This window comes from Panonychus citri, unplaced genomic scaffold, assembly GCF_014898815.1.
Source record: "Panonychus citri isolate SS breed McGregor unplaced genomic scaffold, ASM1489881v1 Contig00096, whole genome shotgun sequence".
Classification (NCBI taxonomy): domain Eukaryota; kingdom Metazoa; phylum Arthropoda; class Arachnida; order Trombidiformes; family Tetranychidae; genus Panonychus; species Panonychus citri.
In genome coordinates, this window is record NW_026515501.1 from 1 (window position 1) to 22,013 (window position 22,013).

At 30.1% G+C, this 22,013-nt stretch overlaps 6 protein-coding genes and 2 long non-coding RNA genes across 8 annotated transcripts; 5 read left to right on the top strand and 3 right to left on the bottom strand.

The window, feature by feature from the left end:
• The first annotated feature begins 1,723 nt into the window (after positions 1 to 1,723).
• Positions 1,724 to 3,862, top strand: LOC128388299 (serine/threonine-protein phosphatase 2A 56 kDa regulatory subunit epsilon isoform-like). The gene is made up of 4 exons (XM_053347690.1): positions 1,724 to 2,005; positions 3,028 to 3,257; positions 3,338 to 3,484; positions 3,655 to 3,862. Exons 1-3 carry the CDS (start codon positions 1,841 to 1,843, stop codon positions 3,435 to 3,437), a joined length of 495 nt encoding a protein of 164 aa, XP_053203665.1. The 5' UTR covers positions 1,724 to 1,840; the 3' UTR covers positions 3,438 to 3,484; positions 3,655 to 3,862.
• LOC128388278 (serine protease filzig-like) lies at positions 3,625 to 4,918 on the bottom strand. Its single transcript, XM_053347668.1, has 2 exons — positions 4,338 to 4,918; positions 3,625 to 3,944 (listed from the first exon to the last, which is right to left on the bottom strand). Exons 1-2 carry the CDS (start codon positions 4,900 to 4,902, stop codon positions 3,625 to 3,627), a joined length of 885 nt encoding a protein of 294 aa, XP_053203643.1. The 5' UTR covers positions 4,903 to 4,918.
• Positions 4,919 to 5,049: 131 nt separating this feature from the next.
• LOC128388285 (ran GTPase-activating protein 1-like) lies at positions 5,050 to 7,329 on the bottom strand. The gene is made up of 3 exons (XM_053347676.1): positions 6,486 to 7,329; positions 5,936 to 6,394; positions 5,050 to 5,849 (listed from the first exon to the last, which is right to left on the bottom strand). Exons 1-3 carry the CDS (start codon positions 7,088 to 7,090, stop codon positions 5,342 to 5,344), a joined length of 1,572 nt encoding a protein of 523 aa, XP_053203651.1. The 5' UTR covers positions 7,091 to 7,329; the 3' UTR covers positions 5,050 to 5,341.
• Positions 7,330 to 7,462: 133 nt separating this feature from the next.
• LOC128388308 (uncharacterized) lies at positions 7,463 to 8,604 on the top strand. Its single transcript, XR_008325255.1, has 2 exons — positions 7,463 to 8,081; positions 8,167 to 8,604. It is a non-coding gene; the product is annotated as an uncharacterized LOC128388308 (long non-coding RNA).
• Positions 8,605 to 10,983: 2,379 nt separating this feature from the next.
• On the top strand, positions 10,984 to 12,073 carry LOC128388295 (uncharacterized). Its single transcript, XM_053347687.1, has 2 exons — positions 10,984 to 11,564; positions 11,622 to 12,073. Exons 1-2 carry the CDS (start codon positions 11,115 to 11,117, stop codon positions 11,814 to 11,816), a joined length of 645 nt encoding a protein of 214 aa, XP_053203662.1. The 5' UTR covers positions 10,984 to 11,114; the 3' UTR covers positions 11,817 to 12,073.
• Positions 12,074 to 14,305: 2,232 nt separating this feature from the next.
• On the top strand, positions 14,306 to 17,492 carry LOC128388302 (uncharacterized). The gene is made up of 3 exons (XM_053347694.1): positions 14,306 to 14,714; positions 14,805 to 14,966; positions 17,062 to 17,492. Exons 1-3 carry the CDS (start codon positions 14,643 to 14,645, stop codon positions 17,272 to 17,274), a joined length of 447 nt encoding a protein of 148 aa, XP_053203669.1. The 5' UTR covers positions 14,306 to 14,642; the 3' UTR covers positions 17,275 to 17,492.
• A 284-nt stretch (positions 17,493 to 17,776) lies between these two features.
• Positions 17,777 to 19,237, bottom strand: LOC128388309 (uncharacterized). The gene is made up of 3 exons (XR_008325256.1): positions 18,623 to 19,237; positions 18,058 to 18,559; positions 17,777 to 17,964 (listed from the first exon to the last, which is right to left on the bottom strand). It is a non-coding gene; the product is annotated as an uncharacterized LOC128388309 (long non-coding RNA).
• A 29-nt stretch (positions 19,238 to 19,266) lies between these two features.
• On the top strand, positions 19,267 to 21,833 carry LOC128388301 (cofilin/actin-depolymerizing factor homolog). Its single transcript, XM_053347693.1, has 3 exons — positions 19,267 to 19,610; positions 20,437 to 20,615; positions 21,051 to 21,833. Exons 1-3 carry the CDS (start codon positions 19,506 to 19,508, stop codon positions 21,214 to 21,216), a joined length of 450 nt encoding a protein of 149 aa, XP_053203668.1. The 5' UTR covers positions 19,267 to 19,505; the 3' UTR covers positions 21,217 to 21,833.
• Positions 21,834 to 22,013: the final 180 nt, after the last annotated feature.

Sequence of the window (22,013 nt, forward strand, 5' to 3'; positions counted from 1 at the left end):
TCTTTATTTTCCTTCAATCTTTTGTCTCTTTTCCATCATTTTAAGCGCTTCATTAATGTACCTCCAGAAAAGAGAGTAAATGAGAGAAAGTTTTGATCTTGTTTTCGCCACCAACTAAAAGGATAAAACACTGTTTGGGCTTATATGTGTCTATAGATGAATTGTCGGTTCTTAAAAACGTAATCGATAAGTTGGTTGGCTGGTTAGGTTACCAACCTAACCTAACCAACCTGATCATGATTATTATTATCAGCATCTCTCATGAAAAAAGAAAGAAAGATAGAAAGAAAAAAAGAGACTGATAGAGAGATGGAAATGTTATTAACAACTTCTGCGCCAACTCCTATTCCAATTTCTCTTACTCATCCTCACTAGAGGTTGTCATGAATATTATGATGTGACACAGAGCAATACAAAAAAAAATAAATTCTCAACAACACTAGAAACAAAATAAAAGAAAAACTAGAAAAAGAAAAAGAAACAGAAACAGAAAACATCAACCCAAATGGAATCTTTTTTCTTCTTTTATCGTTCCAATGTTTTGGAATCAGATGAGATACACAGCGAAGCCAAAATCTTCAATTCTTTCGTTCCTGATAGATCAATTTCGCTGAAAATTTCCCAATTTCTAACATCTACTCTTTCCTCCTTTCTCTCTCTCTCTCTCTTTCTCCTTGCTAACTATTGGTTTTGATTTATCTTCTATTATACTTTTCTATTTTGTATCAGTTGGGTTGTGATTATGGGTCAAAATGCTTCACTTGAAAACATCTTTGCCCATTAGTATTAATTTATGGGTGTATATTGATTCCTTGCAATTTTGATTGGTATAAGTGTGTATGTGTTTTTGTTGATATTTTGTTTTTCTCCATCAAATACAATCTAGTTTATGATTTACTATGGAAAATATTATCAATATTAATCATATCAATGTCATTCAGTTTTTACCATTTTACTTACCTTATTAACTAATTACTGTTACGATCAGATCAATCCTACTCCTCATCCCGGGAACTATTTTAATCATAAACATTATATTTTTGCTATTTTAACCTTGATATTGATAATCGCTATCTCTCCTTTTTTTTCATTATTATCATTCACTTAATATGCTTATTTTTATTCCATTTAGTGTAGTTATTTTCTTCTACTCATTTTTCTCCCATACTACTATTTACTTTTTTTCCTTCCAATTAAGATTGTCATTTTTTCATTCATATTATATAACAACACTCTTTGACCTTCTGTCATGAATCATTTCGTATAATCTACACAGAGAGAGACTTCATCTCTCTCTCGTCATTTACCCAGAGTCAGTGACCTTGTAAAATTGACTTAACAAGCTCGAAAAAAAACAAAGAACCTAATTCAGTGATGAATTGATGGTGAAATATTTCAACAGTAATTTAATCATTATCTACTGCGAAAGAAAGTTACTGTTTCATGATTGATATCCTGAATTACTGAAAATGTGAATGATTTTTTGATGAAACTTCATTAAATAGTCTTATTAATCATGATAATCAACTTTTTTTTACACTCAAAAGCAACTTGAATAAAACTACGTCAATAAATGGTGAAAGTTTTGACAGGATTAGATTTTCTCTCATTGTTAAAATTGTTGCTCTTTAATTGTATTTATTTTATAAATTGAAATTTTTTTAAGGTTTACACGATGATTTTTATTGTTAATTGTTCAATATTAAAATTAACAATTACCCCCAAACATTATCACGGAACTAATTTATATTCATTTCTTATTCATTATTATTTTTCTTAGCTTGCTTATTGTGTTGTACAATTCCTAGAAAAAGACGCAACTTTAACCGAATCCGTGATCATGGGCTTATTGAAATATTGGCCTAAAACTTGCAGCCAAAAAGAAGTTATGTTCCTCGGCGAAATTGAGGAAATTCTTGATGTAATTGAACCTACTCAGTTCGATAAAATTCAAGAATCATTATTTAAGCAGATTGCCAAATGTGTATCGAGTCCACATTTTCAGGTAAGCAAAAAGAGAGATAACCCAAAGAGATGACGGAATTGAAACATCATGTGAAAATGTTTGTTTCATGATAACATTTATCTTTTTATTTGTCTTGGTGTCAAATATTCTGCGTATAAACAAGCAATAATCAAGATTGAGCTACAAGATAAACTATCATGAAAAGAGAGAGAGAGAGAGTGAGTGAGAAATAGTAGTAACGTTCTGAAAGCTGAGAAAGAAAAGAATATGAAATGAAGAAAAATAAAGTAGGATGAATTTTTAAGGATCTAACATTTAATGTTCGCAAGGATCAGTATTGAAACGATTAATGATTGATCGTTACTCCCGCCAACCTGATCACTTCGAACTGACATTTTGCCTCAATTATTATTCTTTTTCAAGGTTTCAATTGTTACAATCAGTTAGATCTGTTTAATTTGTCAACCTTCTCTCACTATTTGATGATATAAACACACACAAGGTAATTGATTGAATGATTTTTAATATTCAATCACAAATTGAACATCTCCAGACAACTCAAAATGTAAATAGTAAAAGAGAAATTTTTTTTTACTCTTCCTCTTTTCTTGTTGATGAAAACAATTGCTATACATCAATTGTTTTTCAATTGTTCTTTACACCATTATTATTAATTTCATTATATTGTTACCTGATCCGATAAGAATTGGAAAAAAATTTTGAATTATTTAACATTTAATGTGTGACATATCGTTTGAGGTTTTTTTCTGCCTTAAAGTTTAACGAGTGTTAGAAAACAGGTAGAGAGATGTGGTTGTGTATAATTCATTTTCTACTGTATATTTTTAATGAACAATTATCGCTCAGATTGAGGAGAATGATGTCTTGATTGTTTTTTTTCTAATTTCACCTTGTACGGTAAATTGTTATCATATAACAAAATGATTTATTTTGTTTTTTCTTCTTCTGTATTAGTAATTGAATATTTCATGAATGAATTATTAAATTTTCTTTGTTTTTCTTATTCCTTTTTCACTCTCTCTCCCTCTTTCTCTCAATAGGTTGCAGAGCGGGCTCTCTACTTCTGGCATAACGAATACATATTAAGTCTAATCGAGGAGAACTCTAACACAATAATGCCAATCATGTTTCCCGCATTATATAAGATTTCGAAGGAGCATTGGAACCAGACGATCATCGCTCTTGTATACAATGTTTTGAAGACCTTTATGGAAGTTAACTCTAAGTTATTTGACGAATTGACTGCAAATTATAGACAAGAAAGACAAAAGTGCGTGTGTTCCCACTGACCAAATTACCTTCTCTGGTTGTTATTGACTAAATTATTTCAATGTGCTCATTTCCATTTAGAGAGAAGAGAAAAGAAAAAGAAAGAGACGAGTTATGGAGGAAATTATCGGAATTGGAATTAGATGCCAAGAGTGGACCAATAGGAGACGGGAGACTTTAACCACAACATAAATATATATAAATTGTAACAAAGAAGCAAAAAGAGAGGTTGGTATTTAAATCGTTGCAATAGAAATATGAATTTATTTGTTTGTTTTTTTTCCTTTTCATTTATCATTCGAAATAAGCATATCTCTGTATAATGAGAATATAATTAATTTAAAATTGATTTTCTCTCTCTCTCTCTCTCATTTGATTGTTTTCTCAATCCATTCTAGATAATAGCTCACTCTGGTGTAAACACCGGGAAGTTTGGGCTGGGCACATTTTATGCCGTTTGAGACAATACCAACAAGCGTCCAATAGCCTTTCATGTTGATCATCAAGGGGCCGCCGGAATCACCAAAACATGCATCCTTTCCTCCTTCCTGGAAACCAGCACATAAAGACGATTCAGGAATCTTTACCTCTTTATTATACTCCGAATACGATTCTTGGCATTTGTCATACTTTATCATCGGAACTTGTGTCACTTGCAGCTTATCAGGCAATTTCTTTGTGTTTGGTTCTGTTGTGATTGAGGAAAGAGAAAAAAAAGATGAAAACGTATATAAACAAAAAGAAGGATAAATATTGAGTGTTAATACACAATAACAACAAACAGATAAAAATGAAGACTAAAAAACAATTATAAATATATAAATATTAGAAAAAAATATATATATATAAATATATGAAATCAAAATTTTAGGTTAGGGTTGCATGTCCCAATGAGTAAACGTATATATGAAAAATCAACATCCAAACAATAACAAACAGAAAAATCTTCCTCAATTGAATGAAGAGAAGTGAAAAAAAAACGTAAAAAAAACTAAATTGAATCGGTAAAAAAAATACATAAAAACCAATGAAAAAAATTTAAAACAAAAAAAAAATGTATACAAATGATAACTTATCTTACCTAGTTTTCCCCAACCGGAAACAGTTCCCATTCGTCCATAAAATAATTCATCCTCACCTGATTCCGGTAGACAAATTGGCTGAATGTTATCACCAAATTGAATGTTTTTTTGTAATTTCAACAGAGCGATATCGTGTTTAAGTGTAGATCTGTTGAAATTTGGATGAACGAATGTTTGATTAACCGAAACGGTTTGCTTGTCACTTGCATCGCCAAGAGTCACCTTAAGTGACCCAAACCAGCCTGGGGCACAATGACCTGCAGTTAAAACCCACTGTGATCCAATAATTACACCGCCGCACTTTTTAGTTGCCAAAGAGCCGAAAAATTTATACTCTGTGACTGTTGCATAAAAAGGTATTTCACCGCGTTGACTGTCCCGACCACCGACGATACGACCCGAGAAACTAAAATCAATTGGTCTCAGGCCACAAAATTGCTTAATCATATGTGTTAGTGAATTTGATGAGAATGATTGTTTGGAAGTTAATCCATTGTCAATTCGACAATCAGTGACTATGATCAACGAAAACGCGATCGAAATGAAAACACAAAATAAGTTCATAGTTTTGAGACTAGTTGAGGTTTCGAGTTGAATTAGAACTGAACAAAATCAAGTTAATGTGACCGGAATAGAATCGACAATGAATATTGTCTCGAAAAACGATTCCTTAAATACCTGGTCAACTAATGAATAAATTAATTAACAAGCTCAGGAGAAAAGGTGAACAAATTTAATCTTAAACAGTTTAGGGTTTTTACTTGGATTTTTGGTTCTTTTAAAATTTACAATGTTTTAAGAGAATAGGAAGATAATTGAATTCATATGATCGTTTAAATGAGTTAATTAATCTGTTTAGAGGTGAATTTTGCTTGAAGGGAAAAGTGCGAGCCTTAAATCCTTTAACCTGTAGTTCTGATTTTCCTTGAGTTTCTTTTAATTTTTCTTTGAATGTTTTTCTTCATCTTACTTGGTCCATGTTTGTTGCTCTGTTGACTTTTTGTTAGGCAAATAAAGCTTGTAATAGTTTGTGCTTTATTTTTCCAGTTCTATCAGCTGATGGATTGGGTCGATTGAGAAGAAATTGAAATGCATCAACTTGGTTCTTTTTCAAGTGACCTAGAGAAGAGATTAACGCAATGAAAGGTCCTCGTAAATCTTTCGGTTTCTTATGATAACCTTCTTCGCTTTTGAGTAATCCCATGTGAACTGCTAACGATTGTACTGAATCGTAGGAAGGGCTTTTGTCAATCATTGCTTTCATCAATAGATCGGCTTCTTTCAATACATTTTCTTTGACAATTCCGTTTACTTCATCAAAACCTTGGATTGTGATATTAACAAAAGTTGAACATAGTTGATCCAAAGTTGTCTCTTCGTCTTCAGCCAGTTCTCTAATCTCATCGGAAATTTTATCGGAAGTAATTTCAGATTCTGGAACTGGAGCATCGTGAGAATCTTCAAGATAATCTTCAGGGAACTCGTACTCTTCTTGTCCTCCTTCATCTTCCCTGCAAAAAAAACAACAGAAGGATTAGAAAAGTTGATAAAAAATGTTGAATTTTCTGTATATTTTCTGTATTAATTGAGAACTTACTCTAAAACCAATTTAAGCCTTTCATTCAAATCATCGGAGATAATTAAGCAATTAGACTCGCCAAAACAGTTACTACTTAGGTTTAAAGTTAGACCGGAATAGTCTTTGGAGGTATCACCGAATGTCATTGTTATCAAGTCGACAACTTCATCACCACCAATTTCGTTTCCACTAACATCTAAAAATTTTAAATTTTCAAGAATACCAGTATCTTTCATAGCATTTAGAATGTGTGAAAATCCTTCGCTTTTCAATAAACAATCGGAGAAATTAACACTTTCAAGTTGAGGTCGAGTTTCTCTCAAGGCATCAGCTATAACTTTACCACCTTCAATTGTCAAAGTATTATCATTAAGGTTCAGTATTTTTAGATTATTCTTAATAGCTTTGGACAATGCTTCAATTCCAGGCAAATGGATTCCGTTCTGAGGCATCTCAATATGTTGTAGGTTATTCATTCTAAAGAGAAACAAAAAATCCAAAAATAGAAGATGATATTAGAATAAAAAAAGAAAAAGGTGTACAAATAAAAGAATAAATTATTTTCTACCCAGAAAGTGATGCACCAATTTCTCTTGCTCCAGGATTTTCAAGACGATTTCGACCACAGATAAAAATCTCCAATTTGGTAAGATTACTCAATGCTTTTCCCAGAATTTTACCACCACCAGTGCCCAAACCGTTGTTGTTTAATCGTAAAATTTTCAAATTTTCACAAGATTCACTTTCAAGAAAAGGTGCCAAGGATTCCATACCAATAGGACCAAAAGCGTTGTCACTAAGATCTAATTCAACCAAACGGGCATTTGACATTTGAATACCAACCATAAGGGATCTTACAGCATGAGGCACCTCAGTTTTAAGTCTACCGGTGAAAATATCTTTCAAAATGGCTTGATTGAGATGTCTGGTGTTTGTTAGAGCTTGTGAAATTGCTTCAGCAGCTTCAACACCCAGAGTATTTCCTTCAAGATTAAAGTAAGTAAGATTAGGAGCATCTCGGATAGCGGTAACAATGGGATCAGCATCATGATGTGAATCCAATTTCATCGCAGCTCCAGCAAAGGTAACCTTAACTTCTGGTTCATTCTCAATATTTTGGTCATCCAATTGATTGGCCAAATTGTCAACAGTATCATTCATTGTTGGAGGCATAGATAGTTCACTTTAAATTATTTATTTAAAAAAAACAAAATAAAGGAAACAGACACACACATAAAACAAGCGGTAAGGAGAGAGAGAGAGAGTAAGCAAAAGAAACAGTTATAAAAATTGAATGGAATTACAACAAACTGATAGCCGGTAATTAGTCAACAAACCGTTCCAATGGTTAGTTAAACAAATGGAATAGAAATTAAAAAATTAACAATCAAGGTTAAACCAGAAAATGGATCACAAATTACCAAACAATAAGTAACATAAATTGTGAGTTTATTGTTTGTCTTTAAATTGGTAATAAAAATGCGCCAAGAATAAAATCTTCGATAGTATCGATACTATCGAAGAATATTGATTGTGCTATCGATTAATCGAGTTAATTTCGTTCATTGTTCAATTGGAAACAATTTAATTTAATTAACTCTAATTGAATTTTATTTTTGTTTCTTCCTGTTTTCTTAATTGATTTGGTTATTTCAATCAATTGGTCAATTTTACTGGTGACAGAAATTTAAATTGTTTTCTTAGTTTCTTTATGTTTCTAATTGCAAAAAAGAAACTAAAACATATAATTTGAGAGATTCAATGAACTGATATTGTTTTGATTGCTGCGGGTAAATCAATTATTATTTATCAATAATTAACGTCTATTAGTGATGGTAATCGGTTTCTTTTTTGATTGTTGAGGATGGCCTGAGACTGAATTGATACAATTGGATTGAAGTAAATGGTGTTTATAATCAATTGATTTGAAAAGATTAATCTTTTACCCTTTGTTATTAGTCAGCTGATGATCTTGTTACTTTTTGGTGGTTTTGGTTTTATCATCTTTACCAATCAAAGTGTTTAAACAATAATTTAAATTGTTTGTGATGATGAGGGTGATAATCAGCAAATTATATGCTAATTGCGCTCAAATTTATTGACCTCTTGTGTTTGTTTTGTGTGACAGATAAACAAACAGACAGACACACACACAGAATAACATGTAAGTAACAATGACACTTCCCATCTTATTTTGTTTATTTATCTTTAATCAACTTTTCTTATTTATTCTTTTCTTAATCAACAAGATCAAACCAAATGATAAAATAATGAATGGGAAGAAGACGAAGGAATTTCACTAAAATGAACCCGTAATGATGGAAAACGGAATGGAAATGAAACAAAATTCTGTTGACGAAGATGGATGAGAGATAGAAATTAACTGACAAAAATTCATCAGATTATGATAAACAAATTGTTTGGATTTCCTGTCATTTATACAAAGAAAAACTTCAATAATAATGAAGTGGATTAACTTTCCCAAAATGATAATCAACCCAAGTGAAAGTACAAACAACAACAATCAACAAGAGAATGAGTTATATTACATATAATCAATCCAATCACCATGATGATCATGACGGTTACAACTAATACAAGATAATTGTGAATTTGAAAGGTTTAATTGTAATGACAATTACAAATTAGAAAATGATCATCTTAAGATTATAATTTAATGACAACAATTTGTTGATTACTTTTCTTTTCTCATAATCAATTTGTCAGGTTAAACCTATTTCATCATTGACAAAACATGTTTAACACTCAACTTATTATTTTGGTAACAATCAAATTATACATTATGATGATTATCATGATGATGATTGATTAAAAATGATTGTTGAGAATCAAACTCATCATCACAATCAACTTCTCATAACTTTCAATGGTAACAATTTAACAATCAAAAAATAGTGAATCATCTAATGATTATCCCTAATCATTAAATTAAATTGAGTTAAAAATACTTGATTCATTTTTAAATTGAAACAAATTTAACTGATTAAAACTGACATGATGATTGTGATTATCGTTGATAATTAGTCTTCTAATTTCAATGGTCAATCTGTTTTTTCACCAAACTGATTTAGTTGGGTTGACCTAAATTATTGTTATAATTTAGAGATTGTTTATTCTTGATTAAATTGTTACTTTTTCGACTTGAGTTGATTGTAAATTAACTAATAACAATAAACGAATGAGAAGAAGATGATTAAAACTATTTGCACGATTTAATTAGACGATGATTATTAAGATAAGTGTATATTTTAATCGTTAATTGTGAGTAGAAAAATTAAGAAAAAAAGTCAAAAGGAAACAATTAACGATAAACATTAGTCAAATTGCCGAGATGAAACAACAAGAATTGAAATGATTAACTAATTAAAACGATTTTTAAATGATTTACTTGGATACTTAGACTAAATTAATTGTTAATTTAACTATCGCATGTATAGTTAATTATTTAACCAATGATAGTGAACGGAAACAATTAATTTACCAAAGTAAAAATCAATGGTAATCATGATTAACAAAATTAAACTAATAATAATTAGATTAACAATTGAGTTGAGTTTATACAAATTTCAGATTTTGATTTAGTTTTAATTGTTTTCAATTTAAATGTTGATTACAAAGTGTAAACATCACAATCAAATTTAATGAAGTTGCTGAGATAATTAACTAATATTTAATGATTATTAATCTACTTTAATCAAAATAAGAGTTTTAATTGTCGTTTTTTTTTTCGAGAGAAAAAATTTTCGTTCTAAAACTTTTTGGTCAGTTCGAGATTCTCGAGATGGTCAATTGAAGATAAACTATTTTTTATCTTCTTCTCAATCATACTAATTGTCGTAATCTGTTTATTATTATTGTATTTAATTCTGACAATATACACTAATCATCACAATCTATCGAGATGATTAGTTAACTACAAGGTCAAATGGTCAATCGTAATTAGGAAACAATTTACTGGACACAATGAGAGACAAGAAAAACAAATCAAATGGCTGAAAAGCTTAATTGTTCACAGTGATTAAGACTAATTGAATAAATGAAATAAATTTCAAGTCCATACAATCAGTTGATTATCAATGTTGATGATCAATTATTGTGTTGATCATTTTTTAGTTACAATGATTGATTATAATAATTAATTGTCTCTTGTTAATGTGCTAGTGATTAATGGATTAGTTTGATAATTAAGATTATTGTTTCCATTTTGTTTTCGCAATTGTTTGATTGTTTGAAAGTGAAGATGATCAACAAATTTAATTATCTATTCAATGGTCACGCTTTTTAATTGTAATTAATAGTTGTTAAGTTGTTAACATTTGATTCATTGATTTAAACAAATTGTTGTTATAATTTTCAATTTGCTCAATCAACAAACAACACGAATGATTAAAATTTATAATTTTATAATTGATTAACATAATCAGTCAATTGTTACAATTACCTAATGATAAATATTAAGATGTAAACTCTTAATTGTTTGGTAATGTTGATTACCTTTGATTATCATCATCATCATGATAATAATTATAATTGAAATATCATTGGTTTTAATTCATTGATTGTAATAATACTTTAATTCATTGAGTAATTAAATCACTTTCTTATTAGTGATTAACTTTATTCACTAAACTGATTTAATGACGATTACAATTGTAATTCAGTCATGTTTACATTTGGATTATGATTAATGATTTAATTTATAAACAATAAGGAAATTGTTGCTCAGATTTTTTGATTGAGAAAACGTTGTTAATGTTAACTAATCATTCATTTAATTGTTAAATTTTAATTTTAAGGTAAAATGAATAATTTAATTCACCAGATTAACACGGTTACAACAATCCTTGTATTCCTCAGTAATCAAGGTGAACTTTTTAATTACGAAAACTAATCACTACCAATGATTAATTGTTAACTCTAAAAACAAACACAATCCAACGGCAAAACCCAAACAATTTAAAATTCAAATTTAAACCAATTGACAATCAATGAAATCATCAACCAATTAGATCCAATAGAAAGTCAATCACTTGGTAATAGATTTTCAATCATATTGATTGAGGTAAATTGTTACAAGTTGAACGATTTCAGGTTAGAAATTAATTCTTTGTATTGTATAATCAATATAATTCTCATTGGTGTTTAAAGCTTGATTAGTACCTAATTAGAAATTGAAATGTTTGATTGTTGTGATAAAATGTCTGATAAAATCAATGGATTATGTGAACAATTGGAAAATCTTAAATTGAATTTAAGTGATTGTGATAATCCTGGACCAAGAGGATCTAATAAGACCAACATCAGTCCACTGGACAATAACAAGACCATTGGTGATCATTTTTGTGAATTTACAATCAATGAGATGATTAAAAACTTCAGTCAATTCACAAATGATGTGAAAGAAATCAAAACAACCCAAACAGCGATCATGTTAATTGTGTCCCAGTTATTGAATCGAATGACAAAATTAGAGTCACATTTCGTCGAAGAGCAAAAAGTTGAGGTCAAAAAAGTACCGAAACGAAGGCAAAGTAAACAACACCAAGAACAACCACAACCACAACCACAGGAACAACAACAGTCCGAAGAAAAGGAAAACATCCAAGAAACGAAAATCAAAACAGAGGTAAGTCAATCATCGATTTTATGTCATTCGAATGTACAAAAACGATCTCTTTTACAGAAAGTGGCCTTAAGAAGGAAATCTGGCCGCGGTCCGCTCTCCAATGTTTCGATTATTAATAACACGACTCTTAGCCCTTGTATTGAAGAAAAGGACACCTCATGTACTATTCTCTATGATAGAAATGCATCAATTTCAACTTCGATGACCTTAAGGCCACTAAATCGTCGAACGGACTATCGTTCGTTTTGTTAATCATCATATTTTCATCAATTGTTTATCATCTTTTAATCAACTATCTCTTTTTTTATTAACATGTTACTGGTCATCTGCTTATTGACCAACTAAGATTTTTAATCAAAAATAATTTTCAACTATTTTGAATTATTGTAATTTCGTGATCATCAAGATGAACTTATTTTTGTTGAATTGTTTTAATTGTTGGTTAATCATTGAAAGTTATCATCACCAATATACAATTAAATCATTGGATACTAATCATTTAGATTTAATTTTTTGATTTCTCATTTTTCCTTCAATTTGGATACAAAGTATATCTTTTTTGTTTCTCCAACCCATTAAAACAATTACAATTTAATTACTCCGGTATAGAAAATACATTCGTAAATTATGCTAATCAATTAATTGCGAACATCACAATTAACTAACCATTTGAAGGATTTGCAAGGTAATTAAACAAAAAGAGAAGTGATTTACCTGCAAACGAAGCAATTGAACCCAAGGAATTTGATATTATTCTTGAATTCGAATCAGGAAAAAAAATATCAAATGGAAACAACGATGAGGTAGAAACGAAAAACTCTCTTCGAACTTGTAACTGGTTCTAATTATGCAAAATTATTATCGAAATTTGTGGCTTACAATTTACGCTTAAAGGTACATTTAGATTTTGATTACGATCAACTAATCACTAAACTTAACCAGCAACTCGAAAACAATCAACTTGAGATTCACAATTGAAAGTCTATCACGTTTAAAATAAATTCACTTTCACTTATGGTTTACCTTGGATCTCAATCTACTAGTTTCATCTCATGCATTTAACCTGAAAACCAAAATCTTAATCGTAACTGGATTAAGTTAATCATGGAGCCAATTAAATTCACAATTTGAGTACAATTAAAATTTTTGATGGACCAAAAATGATGATGGTCATTTCAATTTAATACTTGATTACTGTTGACTTTGAAACAAAAAGTAACCAATAAACTGACCAATATGATAATTAATGTTAATCATTCACTGATTATCAAATTAATTTTGATTAATTATTAATTTTAAATGCTCTCAAGGCTCAAACTGATTGTTTACCAATATTAATCGTTGATTTTAAATAAAATAAATAAATCAAATTGATACAACTTTATAACCTCTGGTCAGTTTTGATTATCATTCAATTTATTGTGTCGGTATTTTTTTAATTAAATGCTAATTTAATATTAATTGTGATTAAATTATCAACAATTATGACCTATAACTTTGACTATCAAAGTTTAATAAGATGATAAAATTGATGAAGAAACTTTTTGATTGCTTACAATTAGAAAATTACATTTTTATTTGTCATTAATATCAATCAACAATTAGAGTATTTAAATCATGATGATTATCTGACAACCATTAAGAAGATATCAAAGTGTTAATCAAATTAATTGTCTGACTTGACATCCATAAATTTAATCAGCTTTTGATTGTTGATTGAAAAGTAAAGGAAAATTAATATTGACCATCGATAATGACTGGACATTGATAATGAAAAAAAAAATAGAGAGGAAAACAAAGGAAACTCTTTCTTTTTCACTTTCTTTTCCACTAATTGTGATTAGGTCAACTGATTAACTATTGTAACTCAATAATTAACTATAAAGTAATAAATTAAAACATTTCAAATGATGTTTTGGTTTGTACATCACAATCGTGATGATCAATTCAATTTCAATTTCAATTTAAATTTTCATTTGATGTTTATTATTTTTGAGAAAAAAAATCATCAAGATTAAGGAGGAGATGATGATAATGAAGACAAAGATGAGGATGAAGATGAAGATGAAGAGGAATTCATTGTTCTTGATCAAAGTTATCAAATAAATTAAGTTGTATCATTTTCGTTTGGGGGAAATGATTAAAATCTAACGGTAACATGAATTGAGAAACGGATCAAGATTGAAATTTTCAAGGAATCAACAACAATCAAATTAATATCGTTATAATCAACGAAATGATGATAATTACAATAAACTAATCATCATAATGATAATGTGACCTTTCAATATTATTCAATTTTTCTCTTTCTTTTTCTCTTTCTTTTTCTTGGAAGTTCTGAATAATCGAAGAGAAAAATTTTAAAGAAAATGTTTCATCTCTCTTTCTTTGATTTTTCTTATTCTTCAAGCTTCTTGGTGAAATATCATGTTACTCAGAATGAAAATTCTCTCTCTCTCTCTCTCTCTTCTCATCTCATCACTTTCTCTTCTTCCATTCATGTTAATCCTTCGAAAATCGTGATCATCTTTTTCACCTTTGTCTTCATCATGTTTTTCTCCATTTAAGCCAAACCCTTTTCTCATCATCTTCTTTCTTTCCTCCATTACTCATCTTCCTGAGCTGACCACTACCAACACCACCTTCTCCTCCTCCTCCTCCTCCACCACCACGACCATTAATCTCTTCCTTCTCATCTTGATCATCTTCTTTACTTCCATGTAATCGCCATGAATCCCTTTCTTTTGAAAAGCCGAAAGACAAATCGAAAGTAAAATGTTTCCCTCTTTTTGGACGGACGATCGCAAATGAGGCAAAAGTGCTCATCCCACTTCACCAACATCGACTAGATATTTATCCATCTAATATATAAACTGAACGTATAAAAAGTAGTTGACCATTAGAAAGTAAATTAGAATATCAAAGTGAATTCGTTGTGATCAAATCAAACAAAGTAAACGGGATTAACCATCAACAAAGCGTTTCAATTACAATTATTGTTTAACTTTTTGTGCCATAAGAATCATTAATTGTGGAATAATCAATTGTGCAGTTAATTACCTGTCCATCTAATTTACAATGAGTATCAAGCATCTTATCATTTTTGCCGCTTTTGGATTGACCCTCGTTTTGGCCGTTTCATTGAAAAGGGTATCTTATTATTCATCCTAATTGTTTCGTATCTTCGATCAATAATTGATTAATTAATTGTTCTATTCTTCTATCATTGAATCTAAACAGGCTAAACGTGCTGCCTACGAATTACCTGATGGAATTGAATTCTATATTGGTGACATTCGAACTACTTTCCAATGTCCAGGCGCCGGTTTCTATGCTGATGTCGACAATAATTGTCAATTGTTTCACATTTGTGCAAGAAATGAATTCCCCAATGGAAAAGTAGTAAGTAGAAACAATTAGCAAATCGTAACAATCAACTAACTATAGATTTTACTATTGATTGTCATCTTTTGATGCTTTTTGTTATTTGTTAACCATCAGTTCAGTGATTAAGTCGAGTTATTTTTACAACAATTAACCTAGTAAATTGTCAGTGGTTTAATTGTGTCCTGATTAGTATTTTAGTATTTAATTGTTGAGTTAATTATATTTAGATGATAATTTGTTTGCACAAGTGATAAAAACTGATTATCGTCACGAGAGATTCAGTTAATTAAAATGTTGAGCATCCGGATTTAATTGTGATAACAATTCACAACCAACAATTAATTTTTTTGCAAATCTAATATCATAAAATAATCAGTAACTTGATTAACAAAAAATAAGTAATATAAACAATTTAAATCATCATGTTAATCAGAATCTTCATCCGGTCAACATTTTCATCTCATCATAAACCTTTAAATATACATTCATCATTTTGAGCATTTAAATTAACCGTTTGCAAATTAATTCAGTTTCAATTGTTGATTAAATTTTTACCTGATGTTGATTATTAACCAAAACTATGATTAGATGATGATTAATCATTGCAATAGCCGTTGGTCAGTCACGTTACAATAGTTTCAACAATCTCATTGAGAATCAAACTGTTAATCATAAACAAATTGAGTTGATTGTTAATTTGAATAATGATTAATTTGATTCTCGAGAAAATTGTTGTACAATATTAAATTCATTGAATTCATGACAATTATAATTAGCTTCATATTTTGATTAACTGATTGTTATCAAATAGATTCTGTAATTATCTCGATTACCTGAATCAAGAGTTAATTAATACTTAAGTTAATTTGTATTCAGATTATATTGTAAACACTTAATTGAATTGATTATGATTGTTTCTGTGATTGATATTATTATTTACCAATCAATCAATAGACTTTAATTACTTGTGATTGACTAGATTTATTTATTAATCGTTGAAAATTAATTAATAACTTTTACTTGTACATTTTGATTGATAAGTTGTATTATTATTATTTAACTGTCAACAAGATTGTTGATGATTAACTATTGTATTGTTTAGATTGATTAAGCCAACAATTAACTCGGAAACTATTCAAATCCACTTATTATCATCTTAATCATTAAATGATAATGATGATAAATTATTTTTCATCTTACACCAACAATTTAATCTTGATGATTTAATTCATTGATCAGGAAATCACAACAAACAAACAAACAAACAAATTAACTTGAAAACATTTGAACCCTTGATTTTTTGTTGATCATTTTCATTTAATTGTCATTTAATATGATTTGTTTTCTAATTGTTATTGTTGATTGTGAAAGGATTAAGTTAATCATTTCAAAAGATAAACAAAAACATGATAAAAACTTTAATTGTCCTTCAAATCTTCAACTTAATTGTTAATAAAATCATTTTGTTCCTGGTTTAACTTTTCATTCCTGCAAATTATCAAACATCAAATGATAATAATAATATCAAGATGATTCATTTTCAGGACAATTATCATCAGCTTTTGATTGTTATCATTGATACAATTTAAATTGTGTCTCTTTCAATGATTATCTTGTTTACCGTTATAATTTAATCACGAGTTTCAACCTCACGCCCTGACCCAAGGAAGTGAGAGCAACAGGTAGACGAAAACACGGTGATGTTAATGAGGGAAAAAATATTGAAGAGAAAAAGATGAGAAGAAGATGAGAAGATGATGATGATGATGATAATCTCGAATTTGTGATCTAAGTGAAAGTCACGCAAACATTTACTTTAGAACAAAAGTTTTCAACAGTTAGGGGAACGCCTTTTGTTTGGAGAGAAACTTTTTCGAAAACAATGAGAAGAAAAATTCATTCAGAAAATTCAGATCATCATCATGTTCATCATCCTAATTAGTCTCATCATCATCATCTTCCAATCTGTTGTTGTAATTACACCTTTTTCTTTTGATTGTGTTACTGATACAATGATCGTAGTTAATTGTAAAACTTATTTCGAATTGATAATCAGTGAGAATTTTCGTTAATCGAATTTTTTTCAAATTCGTTTTTTTCTCATTCTCAGGAAATGGCTCATTACACCTTCGCTTGTGGTAACCAAACCGTCTTCAGTCAATATTCAATGACCTGCGCTCATCCATCGGAAGCGATTCCATGTTCGTCATCACCTGATTTCTATTATCTCAATGAACTCCTTGGACTTTCCGATCAACCTTTACACCGACAAGAGGATGTCGACCGAGCTGCTCCTTATTTCGGTGCTCGAAGACAAAAATAATCTAATGAATTAATTAATTACGAAATTAATATCTTTCTCTCTCTCTCTCATTATCTTTCAAAGTAAATTTGTTGTTTATATTTTTCTTTCATATTCTTCATTCAATTTATGATGGACATCCAAAGATGACCAAAGGATTAACTCTATAATCCACCATCGTCATTTATCATCATCATCATTTTTCTTATTATAAAGTAAACTAACAAATCGTCTTGTCATTAACAATCTCGTCCTTAGCCTTAATTGTCAATCTCAAATCATCAATTTAAATTAGATTTTTTTTTCTTATTTCCCCAAATTATACTTAAGTTCAATTTCTTCATTAGTCTCTCAATTAAATATATTATATTGTTCAACATCAATTGTCTAATAGAAATTAATTTCTATTCTAATTAAAGTGTAACGGTTAATTTGGATAAACATGAATCTGTCCTCATCAATTTCTAGTATAGAATCATATGAGTTGATCTCCTTTTTATCCAATTAATCGAGAAACTTTATCTGTTGAGCAATTAAAATGTTCAGTGTTGTTTTACAAATTAACTGCAATTCCATAAATGGTTTTGTTGACATATTAATCTTTACCATAATTGTCTTGTTTTATCCGATCTGATTAATTTTCTATGATGATTAAATTTATCTTGATAATCAAATCCTTTGATTGAAATAAAGTTTATCTACCAACGTCATCTAATGAGATAAAAAGAAAAGAAAATTAAAACTTTAAAATGAGTTACACTAGATGGCTCTGAGATTTATCAACGATGTGACTTCATGACTGACTAAACGCTTGACGATCGAGTTGATTGTTAATTAACTTGCTTTCCAATGTAAATTTTGCCAGGTAATATTGATGATTAATTATGAAAACCATAATCATAAGGACAATAATCTTTTGTGATTATTATTTCTTGTTGAATAACTGTTATCACATTTCGATAAAAGATTTTTATCTTCCCATGAATAATACAAATTGGTCCCAACGAGACTTATTTGGTCTAAAATTGTCCAGAGATTATCAGTTAATTAGCCGGGGACGATTATTTTTAGAACATCTAACTGGTGTGTAACTGTTGTTCATGATACAATGTTATGTATTCAAATTTAGACGCAAGGAGAAACTCTAGGAAAACCTACTAAGTAGATTTATAATGAATTCTGTTCTCAATATACTCTCTCTCTCTCTCTCTCTCTACTTCTCTCTCCTGGTTTGAAGAGAAAAATTCATGTGTCATCCTGTTGTCATTGACGAAGAGAAATCAATTAACCAATAAATAAATTAAGCCTGAAAAAAAAGAGATAGAGAGAGAAAGTTAGAATAATAATTGACTAAAAGATTCCCGTTTACCTGTGACACTGAAAAACAAACTGAAACCAAAAATCATAATCTTCATCATCTGTAGTAAATTAATGAATAACACCAATGGATAAGATTAATCCTTTTCCACTTCCTTGCATAGCTAAAATAATACAAAAGTGAAACACCCATTAAAACGATTACAGTTACTTTTGTGAGGAGGGAGGATGATGATGATGATGAGAAAGAGAGACTATAATTAGAGAAAGAGAGGGAGATAGAGAGAGAGAGAGAGAGATACACGATCTACCAAATACAAAATTGGCAAAAGGAAGAATTTAAAAAAGAAAAAAAAAATGTTACTAAAAACAAGAAATGATATTTTTAAAAATGCGAGAAAGACAGAGATGAAGATGATGAGAGGGAAAGAGAGAAGATGAACCACAAAAAAACTCAAAAGAAAGAAAGAAAAGAGAGAAAGAAGATGAAGAAAAGAAAGAAAAACATTACATCACTTGAGAGAAGATGAGGATGAATTTTGTTCTCCCTTTAGAAAGAGAAGAAGAAAAGAGAAAAGAAACCGGTTTGTTCCGGATGTGACGCGACGAATATCACGTGACCCGCACTGCGCATGCGCAGAACAGACCCGGTGTCAGATTAATTTTCACACCGATTTTTTTATCTCTCTCTCATTTCTTGTCTATTTTCCTCAGGTAATAAGTTTAAATATAAGTTCTCAACCTTTTTTTTTCTACTATTATTATTATTAGTGTTTAAACTATTATTATTATAATTATTTAGTATTATTTACCATCAATCGTTGGGAAGAAAATTAAATTGTACATCAATTTACCATTGTATCTTTTTTTCCTTCTTTTTCTTTTCTTTTTTCTTTTCTCTTTTACATCCTTTGTAAAACCATCATCTTAACATCATGTCCTCTGGAGTAACTGTATCCACGGAAGCTAAAACCGTTTATGAAGAAGTGAAAAAAGATAGGAAATACCGATTCATAATCTACCATATTAAGGATGAAAGAGTAATTACTGTTTTGTTCCTTCTCTTGTTTTTTCTCTGTTCCGTTTGTGTGTCCCTTTTCTGATCAATTTTCTTCGCATCTAAAACATAAAGTCATCTCTCTCTCTCTCTCTCTATCTCTCTATTTGTAGTCTCTCTCTTTTTCTGTTGTCTTTATAACTTCATCTTTTTCTCATGGTGAGAAATAATTTTTTTTCTACCTCTCCATCGCTAAACATTTTACCAGAACCTAAAAATCTTTGGAACAAATTTCAATTGCTTTTTAGCTGCTACATTTTTTCTTTTCACTCTCTCTTCCCTTTTTTTCTTCCTTCTTTCTTCTCTTACTTGAAATCTCTGTCTGTCTGGCAATGCTCTCTTTCTTTTCTCTTTCTTTTTTTCCTCCTCTCATATTTTACCTTCTCTCTCTCCTCTGTTATTCCTCTTTCTTTTTAGTCTCTGCCTTTTCTCTGTCTCTTTTTCTTGCATTTTTAGAAACCTCTCCTTTTTTTTAAATCCCTTCGGTAATAATTTAAATCTATCAATCTTCACTCTCACCCCTGACCTTGATTCACCTTGTCACATTTTAAATAGTTTCTCTTTTCATCCATGATGATTCACCCCTTTCTGCAAACTCTTTTCATTTCATGTCTATTCGAATCATCCTATCATTTAACTTTCTTTCTCTTCTCTTTTTTACTCTTTCTCTCTCCTTCCACCCTTTTTGCCTCTCTCTTGATATCTCTCTTTTTATCTTCCAACATTTTTTTCTCTTCTGCAATGGATCATTCAAACCCTATCATTATCTAACATCTCGTTTTCTCTTTCTATTTTTCTGCCCATATTAGGTGATTGATGTAGAATCAACAGGACCTCGGGATGCAACTTATGCTGATTTTCTAGAAGAGTTAAATAAATTCAAAACAGAATGTCGATACTGTGTATTCGATTTCCCGGCCAATATTCCTGTCGAGGGTTCGCAGGATACATCAAGTATGAGTGTCAACAGACTCATACTCATGAGATGGTAACGTTACTTTATTCTAAGTGTTCTTTGAATGATCCGGTTTTTCTAGTCCTATCTAGCAAGGATGTTCTATCCAATTGATAATCAATTTCCATACTCATTTAACTAATTCAATTTTTTATTGTTTTTTTTTCTCTATTTCTCTTCCGTTTCTCTTTTTCCGTTCTGGTTGCCACACCATCTCTCATCAAAATTTTGTTCTCTAACATGTTCACAATCATTGATAATCTACCGGTATCATCTCTCTCTCTCTCTCTCTCATTTTTCTCGCTGCTTATTTTTACTACTAAATGTGGATTTGATCAAACATTAACGCCCATAATTGGATATAATGGCTTTTGGAAACGGAATTTTACTCAACTCTAAATTGACTCATGTTTCAATAATATGACTTCATCCGGATATGAATAAATTTCCAACATGACCTTTAAACAGGTGCCCAGAGGGAGCCAGAGTTAAACAAAAGATGTTGTACTCAAGTAGTTACGAAGCTCTCAAAAGAGCACTAGTTGGAATTTACAAATACATTCAAGCTTGTGAATTCGAGGAGGCCAGTCAAGCAGCCATTGATGATGCCTTCAGGAAGAGCGGAGGAAAATAGTTCTACAAACGACACAAAGCATAAGAAACCTTCCCCTTCTCCTTTTAAAACTTCTCTATACCTTTTTTTCTCGTTCTCTCTTTATCTATCTCTCTATCTCTCTCGCTCTTTTTCTCTTACAAAGCAAAAGCCCTCCTTATGGAATTTCTCTCTTATCTTCTCTTTCTCTTACCAAAATCCTGCTTTTCTTTCTCTTTCGCTCTATCTCTCTCTCTCACACACACACACATACACACAACATACACTCTTCTCTCTTTAAACAATTAAAAATCAACACTAATGGTTGATCCAAGTAAATTTTAAACTTTACTCAAAAGCTGTCAAAGTTGTACACGAAGATCAATATAAAATCAACCGGAAACAAAGAAAAGGAACAAAAAAAACTAATTCTGATTGTGACAGAACAAAAACCTTAAACCAATCGGAGGAAAATGTTCATTTACATCTAATCATCTTCACAATTAACGAAAGAAATTTACAGAGAACCGAAAATTTCATGGTTTAAATTAACACCAATTCTCCAATTAACCCAAATCCTCTCAACAATTATGCTGATTTTTTCCTTCTCTCCATGATTGGGATTCACAATTAAACAACAAAAACCATTTTATTGTGAATTAATATCATTTTTCAACCAATCTCTATTGCTCATCAACATTGAAGGTCAACTAATCCTTGTTGACATTTAATTAAACAACAAAACAATTTACTAATCAATTTCAAGCCGCATGTCAACCCCAGTCTCTCCTTTTTAGGCTATTTAATGGTCCAATTATCCTGATTACAATTAGATTACA

Excerpts from the sequence above, each read along its gene's own strand:
- LOC128388301 (XM_053347693.1), top strand. The coding sequence starts at position 19,506 with ATGTCCTCTGGAGTAACTGTATCCACGGAAGCTAAAACCGTTTATGAA. Across the intron at positions 19,611-20,436 it reads ACCATATTAAGGATGAAAGA|GTGATTGATGTAGAATCAAC; the intron begins GTAATTACTGTT and ends TGCCCATATTAG. Across the intron at positions 20,616-21,050 it reads AGACTCATACTCATGAGATG|GTGCCCAGAGGGAGCCAGAG; the intron begins GTAACGTTACTT and ends ACCTTTAAACAG.
- LOC128388302 (XM_053347694.1), top strand. The coding sequence starts at position 14,643 with ATGAGTATCAAGCATCTTATCATTTTTGCCGCTTTTGGATTGACCCTC. Across the intron at positions 14,715-14,804 it reads TGGCCGTTTCATTGAAAAGG|GCTAAACGTGCTGCCTACGA; the intron begins GTATCTTATTAT and ends GAATCTAAACAG. Across the intron at positions 14,967-17,061 it reads AATTCCCCAATGGAAAAGTA|GAAATGGCTCATTACACCTT; the intron begins GTAAGTAGAAAC and ends TCTCATTCTCAG.
- LOC128388285 (XM_053347676.1), bottom strand. The coding sequence starts at position 7,090 with ATGCCTCCAACAATGAATGATACTGTTGACAATTTGGCCAATCAATTG. Across the intron at positions 6,395-6,485 it reads ATTGGTGCATCACTTTCTGG|AATGAATAACCTACAACATA; the intron begins GTAGAAAATAAT and ends GTTTCTCTTTAG. Across the intron at positions 5,850-5,935 it reads AGGCTTAAATTGGTTTTAGA|GGAAGATGAAGGAGGACAAG; the intron begins GTAAGTTCTCAA and ends TTTTTTTTGCAG.
- LOC128388295 (XM_053347687.1), top strand. The coding sequence starts at position 11,115 with ATGTTTGATTGTTGTGATAAAATGTCTGATAAAATCAATGGATTATGT. Across the intron at positions 11,565-11,621 it reads AAACGAAAATCAAAACAGAG|AAAGTGGCCTTAAGAAGGAA; the intron begins GTAAGTCAATCA and ends TCTCTTTTACAG.
- LOC128388299 (XM_053347690.1), top strand. The coding sequence starts at position 1,841 with ATGGGCTTATTGAAATATTGGCCTAAAACTTGCAGCCAAAAAGAAGTT. Across the intron at positions 2,006-3,027 it reads TATCGAGTCCACATTTTCAG|GTTGCAGAGCGGGCTCTCTA; the intron begins GTAAGCAAAAAG and ends TTCTCTCAATAG. Across the intron at positions 3,258-3,337 it reads TATAGACAAGAAAGACAAAA|AGAGAAGAGAAAAGAAAAAG; the intron begins GTGCGTGTGTTC and ends ATTTCCATTTAG.
- LOC128388278 (XM_053347668.1), bottom strand. The coding sequence starts at position 4,902 with ATGAACTTATTTTGTGTTTTCATTTCGATCGCGTTTTCGTTGATCATA. Across the intron at positions 3,945-4,337 it reads TTCCGGTTGGGGAAAACTAG|AACCAAACACAAAGAAATTG; the intron begins GTAAGATAAGTT and ends CAATCACAACAG.